Source organism: Schistosoma mansoni, chromosome 1 (genome assembly GCF_000237925.1).
Source record: "Schistosoma mansoni strain Puerto Rico chromosome 1, complete genome".
Lineage (NCBI taxonomy): Eukaryota > Metazoa > Platyhelminthes > Trematoda > Strigeidida > Schistosomatidae > Schistosoma > Schistosoma mansoni.
Window position 1 is genome coordinate 61,213,977 of NC_031495.1, and position 12,034 is coordinate 61,226,010.

At 36.1% G+C, this 12,034-nt stretch overlaps 1 protein-coding gene across 1 annotated transcript; it reads right to left on the bottom strand.

The window, feature by feature from the left end:
- Positions 1–2,137: 2,137 nt before the first annotated feature.
- Positions 2,138–8,425, bottom strand: Smp_144250 (hypothetical protein; the record flags this gene model as incomplete). Its single annotated transcript, XM_018795095.1, has 4 exons — positions 2,138–2,277; positions 3,013–3,233; positions 5,288–5,397; positions 8,417–8,425. The coding sequence occupies 4 exons, from the start codon at positions 8,423–8,425 to the stop codon at positions 2,138–2,140; spliced, it is 480 nt and encodes a 159-aa protein (XP_018649442.1).
- Positions 8,426–12,034: the final 3,609 nt, after the last annotated feature.

A 12,034-nucleotide genomic window follows, 5' to 3' on the forward strand; every position in this document is an offset into this window, starting at 1 on the left:
GTTGACACTTCTACTCCTTGAGAGTAGTCAACTGCTGGCATTCACTTCCGACTGAGCTAGTCCAAGCGACTTCTCGGGAGTCTTTTGAGAGAAAACTTAGCCTATTCTCAAGGACCAAGGATAACATCTTATGATTTACCAATTTCTTTTTTCCCTTTGTTGTCGTAAAATACCTAGGTTCTTGCCTGGAGGTATTGGTGATTCACTGCTACTAGACACGGAAGCCTGTTAAGCGAAAGCCTATTCTACTCCGTCTACAGCGATATGAACCATTTGAGTCCTTTCATTGAGAAAGTCGCTTCTCCAGTCTATGATCTTATAATGGATTCCAAAACTTTTCACGTCTAACTAGCATTTGAAGTTTGTTTTTGTTGGCCTGCAACGACTCATTTTGATGGAAAATGAATGAGGATAAATTATTGCCACTTTTTATAAACTTTGTTTGAATACTTCACGTATAATGTAGAGCGCGACACCCCGTTTGCTCAGACAGACGGTCGTGGTGGTAGTGTATAGACATGGTTTTAAGGTTGGTTTGATTTCATGATGTTAATTAATGTCTGGTTATCCTGACTTCGGTCGACCGTTCTGGTTGCACTTAGTCACTTGTGTGCCACCTCTGTCATAGTTACTCTGATCTTTCATACAGTCCCTCTTTGTTTTTTTCCAGATGTGTCGGGACACCCAAAAATGTCTGTTTCTACTTGTCGAATGACAGATCTAAGAATCTAGTCACATTGCTGAGGGTTGACGATGGGGACTCGGTAAGTTTAAACTGATGATCGTGCCTTGGTTAGTTTACTTCAGGTTCCGTTTTGGATACCTTGAAGTGCTTGTGTTCCTCTTGGTCATAGTTACACTGATTATTGTTTAAGTACTTTCTTTTTTTCTAGAGATGCTAAACGGAACCAGTATACATGCTTCGGTAAGTCATCACAGTGATTATATCGAGGAGCGGCTGAGGCTTATCTGAATCAAGTATCCACTTTTATATGCCCATGAATGTCATATTATGAGTGATTAATACGTGCCTTCTGTTCCTAGGTATATGATGGCTACTAATAAGGGTCAACGGAAGACAATGTGGATGCTGCCTCTTGTGGTTTAGGTTTTCTCACATGACTTCCAAATATATTCTCTAAAAATACGTCTGTTTTCTTAACTTAATCATATCGGGATTGTGCCTTTGGTACCCTGGCCATACTTCGTTAATGTGTTGCTTAATCAAACGCTCGACATTAATGTAAAAGTCTTGGAACACTGCCAGAAATATATATGGTGGTCTGTCTTCTATTTTAAGGACAGCGCTCGGCAGTCATGTATTGACTTTCAGTCATTAGTTTACGTAGGATGTTACTTTAAATGCATCTTGCAAAATGGCTGAATTCACAGCGACCTAACCTCTTACTGTCAAAGAGACATGCGCTGACTGCGAATAGTCTTGTTAGTCCATTCACGAGTGCATCTAGAACACTCTCCTGATGCCTCACTGAGAAAGCTACGGTAACTTGTCCGTGATGACAGCTAGCGGACCTGTTCGTTAGCTTGTCCTCAGTCTTCTGTTGCTTTGTGGAACAGTCAGCTTGCAAGATCCCAGTGAACGCCTGAGGACGCTTAAGATAGATAGCCAGTTTGGCACCGTAAGAATGTCTATTGACTGCAACTATTTAGCGGTCTAAGTAGACTCGACGATTTGTCTCTGGTATGTGCCGTGCAGCTCCTGCCGAAATCGTTATTGGCACGAACACTGTTGCTAGTAAGTTGGTGATGCTTTCTTACAAAGTTGGCAGTTTTGGCGTATGGTACGTCAATAACCAGGGCGGTGACGACGATATGACATCGCGGGGTCATGGAGGGTACTGTTCCTTACTCTAGACGCCAGAAAATGACTTGTTATTTTCTTTTAATAACTTGCACAATATTAGTTTTACGGGATTTTGTGCATTTGCACTAGCAATTTGAGACCCTAAAGAAAGCGGTGGTTAGTGCACACTTTATGCGCATTCTGAACGTATACCATTGTTCTCTTCGGAAATTGTTCGACGGAGTGAAATTACGTTTGCGTGATTGTAGTTGCTGGTTTTGGGTGTTGTTCAATAAAGTCTTTGGCTCTAGCAAATGTTGAGAAACAACAATATCATGAAATCCTGGCGGCGATGCACGGCATTTTCTTTGTCGAAATGTTTAGTAGGATTCTCACAAAATTGTTCATTCCGCTTTTAAGGTTTGGACCTTTGGTAGATTGTGTATTATAAAAGAAAGGTTGAGGCCAATCACCTGAATGACGATTTACGTAGGTACCCTTAAGTCAGAGATTAAACCATATTTCGGTGGCACTTGTATCGCCTTTCCCTCCTACTCCTACCGAGATATTCAGAGAACAACGAAAACAGTTTCAAATCAGTCAAGCCATTCTTCCTCACTGTTCTGTCACGCTTGGTATTTCCAATAGCTGTGTTCGTCCTATAGATAATGTAATATTGGCCACCCATACTTGAAGGCATATTAGTATCCTGGTCGTATGAACGGAATTCGCATCTGGAATGTACTACTAAGACTTGTGTAATTAAGAAATACCGCTTTCTCTGCACATAAATTAAGTCTATGTAAACTATGTTTATGTTAATCTTATATCCAGTTAATAAAGATGATAAGCATGAAATGGAGCTGTCACAGGAAGTTCGACTAATAAGTACAATTTGTAGGAAGGAAAGTTATATTGATTATTAAAAAATGGGGATGCGGTGGAAATAATGACAGGTAGAATCAACATAACCCCAAAGTAACGAATTCCCGTTCACTTTGCGAACCTGAAGTTTACATTATAACAAAATTTGGAGTGGATTCAGAATAGTAAGATTGTAGATACTTCTCAAAATAAGTTAATCTGCTCTTGTGACGCTTGCTGGATACTTAAAGTCTCAAATACTTTGCATTCGAGGGCGTTGATGGTGCTTCTAGGTAAACGTTCACTACGCAAGATGGATTCTACTTTATCAAAGTTCAACGTACAGGCAACATCTTCATTAACAACAACCATCATTCCGGCGAGTTCGGCGACAGCAACATAAAAACTGGGTTCTGAGTCAATTGTAGATAGGTTCTTTGTTTCGAAAACTGAGCAACGCGGCCAGACAACAACACGTACAAAACCAGTAGATTTAGAACGTGCTACGAATACGTTGTGAGCAATTTGTAGATCTTGACAAGATGAGATTACTATCCATAAATAGCTAGAATAAAATACATTTCAGAAAGATATCATCAATAGACTTAAGGGTTGTCTATAAACATAAAAAAGAGGTTACCATTAAGTAGCGTTTCATAGCGCACATGATAACTGCCTAATCATAGTGTTACGAGTATCCGACTGTATACCTGGTCAGTCGATTACGTGACTTTCTTCACGGCGTCATGTGACCAATTAATATTTACATTCGATTTCAAAAACGGTCACATAGTTTCTGAAATCGATGCATCAAAATAACATGCTAATTGCCGATGAGTACTGATTTTCGGAAAAGGGTATACGTTATATCTGCTCCTCATCACACAAATATATGAGATGCTATGGAATAATATTCAAACTATTATTTTAGTTAAAATTCTATGCAGTTGTAGTTGTTGCAGTACGGGAGTACCGCCAACTCAGTAAAATACTAGTCGTATGTGAACTATTAACAAAACTTAGTACTTACATTAATAATTTAATATTAGACCCAAGGAAAACCACAATAGCTGCTCAAAATGCGACCATTCCTGATTGGAAAGTATAGCGTGCGACCACGGATAATATTTTAGCTTCGAAGTACCAAATAATAAGTTTTAGTACAACCAGTTAACAGTGTTAAGCAATTCAAGTAAATAACATAGAGTTACGTTGTTTATTTGTACAGCAATTAAAGGGAATTGCAGATTGTGGACGACTTTATCAAATTAACTGTCTCTATTGATAATTACAACAATTGCAGTGTCTTCATTGAAATATGTGAAGTTTCACTACTTCATCAATCGACTTACCATCCTTACCTAGTACCCGTTTCCTAACAACTGCATTGCTTACCCGGTGGTCCCAGGATATACGAGCAATGCTTTGAAGACACCTATGATCGAATGCTAGTAGCCTACGAATATCCTCTACTCTTATCGGCCATGTTTCGCTGCCATAACTTAGGACGGACCGAACTGCTGCACAGTAAACCCATCCTTTTGTTGCCAGACGGACATCTCGCCTACTCCATAAATGACGCAAGTTGGCGAAAGCTAGACGAGCCTTCTGTATCCGTGCTGAGATTTCGTCACATACCAGACCACAAGGGCTGATGAAACTCCCAAGATAAGTGAAGCAATCAACACACTCAACTACTTCACTCCCTATCATTAGTTCGGGTGCCGATGCAACCCAATCCTGAAGTAACATTTTGCACTTCGAGGGAGAGAATCGCATGCCGAACATGCCTGAATAGTTGCTTATAGTGGTCAGAAGACTCTGCATTTTGTCAGCGTCCTCACCAAATAAAACTATGTCGTCGGCGTATTCCAAGTCAACAAGTGAGCGAAATATGTGAATAGTTATCAATGGATTAAAAATAGCATATGACAATGATTCCCAATCCAATACACAGTTATACTATGAAGAGGATACAATGGTTTCATAAGTCACTTCTCTAGAGCATCGCTTTACTGCAGCAGTAATGCGAAGTTACGTGAAATAAGATAACGTCTATGATTACAGACAAGAACTTGCGTAATACAGTGGAACTGAAGTTAGTGACAAATTTTTGTGTGGAATATTATTTGCAGCTACACAGAATAAAATAAGTTGAATAATGATGGAGTTTCGCTCTCTGAGATCGATGGTTTGGTCGAACGATGAAAGCTCCACGACCAAACCATTTAGCTCAGAGAAAAAACTCCATCAAAACCATCCACCCGAGCTACTAATCTCCACCACCTCATAAGTTGAATACCAAGAGACATATATAAACAGTCTCATACTGACATATACTTAAATTCCTACTACATTTGGACTAATAATTAAATAAAAAAAATTGTCAATAATCCAGTTTCCCATAGAATTCAGGAAACTGCCCTGCATTTAATGTGACTTACTAAGAGTACACATTATTATCTATATAACACCAACTACTTAAAATATACTTTAATTTGTTTTGTCAATATGTCCTTATTCAGGTTGAACTAAGTAAGGATAAAAACATATAAAGTCAAAGTTGATTCCGTGAATGATGACCAAATTAAAAAAAGAGGGGGAAACTAACTAACTTACTTTACAAATCGATCCAATCCTGTTAAATCGGTTAATTCAAGAACAAAATTATCTACGGGATGATTAACCAATTCATAGTAAAATGAATTTTCGTATTTCAATTTAATATCCTAGATATAGCGAAAATAATGATTTACTTGTTTCCAAAACAAATGTATTTTTGGAAAGAGAAAGACGCACTGTGATTTATAAAATAACGAAGAAGAGACTACATATTTTTTACCTAAATCAAAGAGACATAAGCCGTTCAAAGTGTGAAATATTAAAACAGAAAGCAGTTAGTTATATTGCTTGTTGAAAACAACAATGGGACTCAACATTAATGAACTTTAGTCCATACAATTCAATCTGTTACCCATCCCATTTCGTTCATCTGGATATGGAAATCATTTTATATATTCATCGAAACATAAAAAGACAGAAGAAACTTAGTCAAATGTTTGGTTCACAGAGCCAAAATTATTTATCCTGATGACATTCTTGGAGAGGAACTAGGAATTATTCATGATTTACTACGTAGGCACGGAAACCCAGTAAAGTTCTTAATGAAACATATGTCTCCAAGTAAACATAAAATAAAATCGTCGGTGGTACCAAAAAAGCCTATATTCTTGAAATTACTATTCAAAGTTGATATATTCAGCGAGATAGTAGCTCGACGTATACAAAAAAGCCTAACAACGTACATCCAACACGGCATTATGTCCTACTTTCTTCAGCCGATCAATAGTGATTTAACGAAATAAGGATAAATTTCCTCGTCCCTCTGCTTTTATGTACATTTATAATTTCAACTGCTCCTACGGAGCCTGTTATAGTGAGTCCACAACTAGAAAAATGTAAGCTCATATTTCTGAACATCACACTTCATGGTTGACCAAAAGACCAAAGAAAGTAATAAGCGCTATCTTGGCGCATCTTGTCGATACCGGCCATCACATAGATAAAACTTCAGCATTTGAAGTTATTTATAAAATCTCACCAAACTTACCCTATGGCTCCAAAACCCGACTCTTACATATAGCAGAAGTCATAGAAATACACACCAAAAAACCTAACCTTTGTATATAGAAAAAGTCTATACAATCTTTGAATCTACCTTAGTCTTTTACGTATATACCATTACATGTTTCAAAACCTTTTCTCTCTTTACCTTGGAAAGTTTCCGAGCTTCGACTTCGTTAACATCCTAATTTTCAGGTCTAATATTGCGTAACCTACTTATGAATTATATCTAGTTTTAACTGAACCCGTCCTACTAATAACTCATCATCAATTTCACAGATAACAAAAACCATTTGTGTTTACATCCAATTTTAATTACGTAACTGTTTGTAATAATTAACTCATTATGAAAGTTCACTTTGGTTTCAATCTTAATGTTCCAAACGTTATTTAACTAACTGATTATATCTTGTTAAACTGACAACCATCTGGTTGGCACCGACGTCTTACTCACTTATAAAACATATATATTTGTGTAGAGCCTTGATAAAGAACTAATGAAATTTGTAATGTTAACTAGAGTAGAATTAAACTGTATGAACGTTAGAGTCAGCTAGGTCAAATGAAGGTGGGATATGCTAAATCACTGACTGATAGCCTAAGTTGTGTGGTAAGTTTTTAGCTTCACAAATATGTTGAAATTAGCAGAGGGGTGCCAAAAAGGTACGCCTTGCTTACAAGTTCCAAAAAGCAACAAAATTAGGTAAAGGGTTTCTTATCTACTAACTCCAGCTACGTAACATCTTAACACATATACTGTGGCAGTTTGCTGGGGCTGATTCTTTCAAGAAAGATAATTTAATCGTGATCTACAAATTTATATGATTGTCTAAGAGGATTTCGTTCCAACTTTGAGCTACGCAACTATTTTTTAAATATATTTGTGTATCCGTATTAGGTACGTTTTAAAAAAGTCATGCGTCACTTTGAAAATGACTCGTCAACATAACGAAAGTAATTCAACAGACAAACACAATCAGGTTTTACTTTCAATTCTAAAACTTTTACTTCAGTCCAGGTGCATTTGAAATATGTTGGCTATTAAATGTAATGACTGATTATGGTGTTTTAGATAGCTTTAGTTGACACGAGTTGGTTTAGATGATAAAATCGATCTAAAAAGTTTTTGGAAAAGTACTTTTAGTTTAAGTTATTATTTACTGTTAATCCCATTTTACAAGCAACTAATTTGTATATCCATAAAAAATACTGAATGTTAGACGCAAACAAATCAGATTACACTAATGATATAGTTATAATCTTTCATTAAAAACCAAAAAAAATACTAAACATGGATAACGTTATGTGACTTGAGGGACAGTTAAGCACATCATGTTACTAGTATTTTACCACAGATATCTTAGAAATATTGCTCGTATCTGCTGGGATCACCGGGTAAGCAATAGTGAGGTTAGACACAGGGTATTAGGGAATGATGGTAAATCAGTTGATGAGGTTATGAATGTTCATCAACTGAGATGGTTGGGCCACGTATTACGTATGCCTGAGCACCAATTACTACGACGCGCAATGTTGACTATTATGGGGGATAGTTAGAAGAGAGTTAGGGGCGGTCAAACCAAAACATGGCATCAGTGCTTGAAGTCACTAACTTCTAGTCTGAGCCATGTTGGCAGATGCATACTACTTGGTCGGGGTCCGCGTGACTATTGTAACCAATGGTTGGAGACTGTGACATGGCTCAGAATCGATCACAATGGCGTAAGTGTATACACGCTCTATCTTCCCTTAAACCGTGAGATTAAAATTGCTTCATATCCTTCTTCGTGTACAATATCCTTATATACAATCTTTCTATATATATATATATATATAACCATTAAATTAACTACTTCTATGAGTTCGGTGTTCATCTTGTGCTAATGAGGTATGGCAACTTGGACCGATGCATATATGTGCCTCGTCCTACTTTGTAGCTGACTGACTAACATTTTTTGATCAAGTAAAATAAACATCCCGCAAATCTTTTTTACAATTAAGCATGACACACTGATAATCTACGTTAACATCCAGAGTGTGTAAATTTAGTGGTCAATGTTGACACTAGGCGGAAAAGTTATTTCACGCTTAGTTTACTTGAGCACAAAATATCGATTTACTTACTGTGGACATAGCTCGTAAGTATTCTGGTGATTGCCAAAAGTGAAAATGCAAGTGATTTACAGAAGCATGAGCCAATAGACTATTGAAACCCACACACGAATATCTGAAAATTAAGAGTCTTAATAAAATTAGCTGAATTACTAGTCCTATTGCTTTGGAATAAACATACTGCAAGTATGAAACAACAGTTCATTACAATGAAATTTAGTGAGAATAAACTAAGGTTATATACAAATACTTGTTGGGAGGGGAGGTAATTTTCTTGTTTTTTTTTGTTTCTTAAGTGTGGAAACTTGAACTGACAGATTATTATGCCTATGTTGCACGATTATCTAAACTGCGAAATATATAAGTATAGTTTTTTCTGCAACCAAAGTTTTAAACTGCCATATCATACACATGGTACAGAAGGAAATTAATTTCCGAAAACAGAATTAGCAAAGTACTACATTCAGTGGTTACTTCATACTGAGGGCTCAGTTTGAACCATTAGGTGATAGGTTTTGAACTTGCTTCGCAGACTTCGGTTTGGGCAGCCTGACAGCCCTAATAGTCTTCAAACATAAAATGTTTCAAAACCAATTAAATAAACACATACTTTGTTGGTGAGTTGTATAAAAAAATTAGAACTGCATATGGAGATTTGTGCAAGCAGGTATGGTATGACATTTTCATAACTGAATTGCGAAATGTCAACGAATTTACCTAGTACAAGTATATATTATGCGACTTAAAACTACAGGTTTTGTAGGTTTGAAATATAAAATGAGTGGATTGAGATTTGAACTTTGACCTACTTTTTGAGAATTCAGTGTTTTAATCTATAAGTAAGTGATCAACTGCTAAACTGTGGAAAATGCTCGAGAAGCTTAAGCTTATTGATAGTTGTTATTATCATAAGGAGGGTAGAAAAACAAGATTAGATGGATAGAACGAAACAGAATAGCACTGAACTTGTTACATAGAAATAAAGAATGGGTGCACGTCTGAATAGGGATTGGTTAGGCAGACGTTCCACACATTCCGATTAACTAGGTTGAAGAATGTTTATGGCCCGATCAATCGACTCACCACTTTTACTTAGAACACTGCTTAACCTTAGGATTACGTAATTAGTGGTCTAACTAAATGCGAGCAGTGTTGAGAACAGCTACGCTCAATTACATGCGCTGTACGAATGCCTTTTACTTTATTAAGCTGTGCATCAGTATTAAAGCATTACGGAATACACGGATGTGAAGTGTAAATATGGTCCGGAGTGGTGAAAATCAACTGACGTTTCTGTATCCGTGTTGAGATTTTATAAAACATTAACACGATAGTGATTATGAGGCTTCCAAATCAACTGAAATGGTAAGCGTACTTAGTAAGTTCACTCCCAGTGGTTAGGTTATGGACTAATGTACGTTAGTTCAGAAGTAAAGTTACGCATTTAGAGAGGTAGAGAAATTTATTGGATCCTTGTGTTGTCGTTCAAAGTATTCATAAAACTGCAAGTTATCTTTACTCTCAGTCAATAATTAGGAGATCAACTACTAAAATGCGCGACTATGTATGACAGTCAAATAACAATGATGGATGTGGACAGCCCAGACAAACAACACTTAAGATAGTTAATTAATCAATTTATGTGCTTTTTTGCATGAGGTAATCCGTTTCCTATAACCTTAAAAAAACCATAATATATAAAAAAAACTGGAAAAAAAATCACCCTAGGCTGACACGAAAGTCTAGAAGTTCCAAAGATAGGACCATGATTATATTATTTTCTAACAATATAGCTAAAATAGATTTTACAGACAAGTTGAATTAAGTAGTAAAAGAACGAACGTAAAACTAACCTGTTGCTACTCAAAAGAAAACATTTGATTACTGAGTAAAAGGAGTCTTTTCCAAGGAACTAAAACTGTTAAAAAATATACATCCATACCTGATTGTGGCATTTTTCTACTTCCGGAACCAAAAGAGAATGTAAATATGAAAATGGACTGACATTTATCAGTATAGAACATGATTTCTAAACGTAAAAAAGTGGTATGCTTACTGTGGCATGCTTTTCAGAAACATTTAACAAGAATTCATGTTTGGGGACTCTATTGAAATTGAAGGATTCGGACGAAAGTTGATCATTAATACTTTTAAATGGTTGTGGTTTACGCCGCTGGCTGAATCGATCATTATTAGGCTAGGGTTACATAGTTAACAGACTTTACTTACTAAAATTAAGATATTTACATTTCCAGAACAAATTTTCTTTGCTGAACTCAATGATGTGTCAATTTTGTAACGAAAGTAATTGGATTCATAAGCGAGAGTCCATAAGGAATCCAAAGTTTTATCGAACTATAGTAAACTAAAATTTAAAGTGCTGTTACTTTCGAAGCAGTATTAGTTGACCGCAATATAAGGTCTTCATTTGTATACTCGAAGTTCATGCAGTGGAAGATTTCAATATACGGAAGAAGGTTCTGAAAAATTAAAACTGATAAAAAGTATGAGTAATCATGAGCTTATGAAAACAGTAACATAAGATAAAAGTAATAGTAATAATATTTAAATGAATTAATCGAGTGACATTACTGTATTTTTTTAGAACGTAGAGAAGTACTTCAAAAAACCTTCGATAAAATAATACTCTAAACATTAAGTACTCAATCAAACCCAAGTATGTATCATTTAATGTGCTATATGTAGCTGGAGAGTTATGAGGACGAATTTCGCCGGTTAATAAAAAGAATCAAATAAGTTATAACACAGTCAACTAGTTATAATAAATGTAGAGCATAGAAACTGACCCACTAAACTACTAAAAGGTCCCTATTGAAGCAAATAATGAAGAATTATCATCTGAGATTATGTCACCTAATGATCTAGAAGTGTAAGTTTGCTTTACAATAGTCAGCTTTATCATCTTGTACGAGCTATATGTGACTGATTACGATAGGTAGGTATGCGAATATTATTGGATAGAATTCGGCATATTTTTAATAATGTGAAAACTAGGGTATATGTAATTGTGGATACTTATTTTATTTATTTGAACACATAAATATTGTTACAAAGGGGCACCAGATACATATGCGCCTCACAAATCTCATTTGATTTGTGTGGGGGCTATGATACTGCCCAGGTGCCCAAACTGAAGCAGGTGTGGATACTTACTGTTAAGCCAATCTTAAGTAATTTGAGATATCATTAATGTTTATTAAGGCGCTAAAATATGCTTTCACACCCACCGGATATGAATGTGACGAAATGCGTCTGATAGAAATATATTTGAAACTACATTTAGCTTGCAATATTCATATAAGCCATCAACAGAAAACCCGGTCTTATGATCGCTCGTCGACAAAAGAGTAGTAAACAGTATTCACACAACGAACGAATTTCATAAAAACAGAGGTACGCTAAATAACGAAAGCTGAGTTCGAAATCAAAAACCAAGACATTAAACCTACAGAGTACAAATTTTCCCACTGACCAATCGAATCTCGATAAGCGAAGCAAGATTGAAAACAAACACGATCTCGCACCACACTATGTACACAGTGGGAAATCGCAGTGAAGTTAAAAGCAAAGGACAAAAAGGAATGAATAAACGGAATATATGTGGTTTAT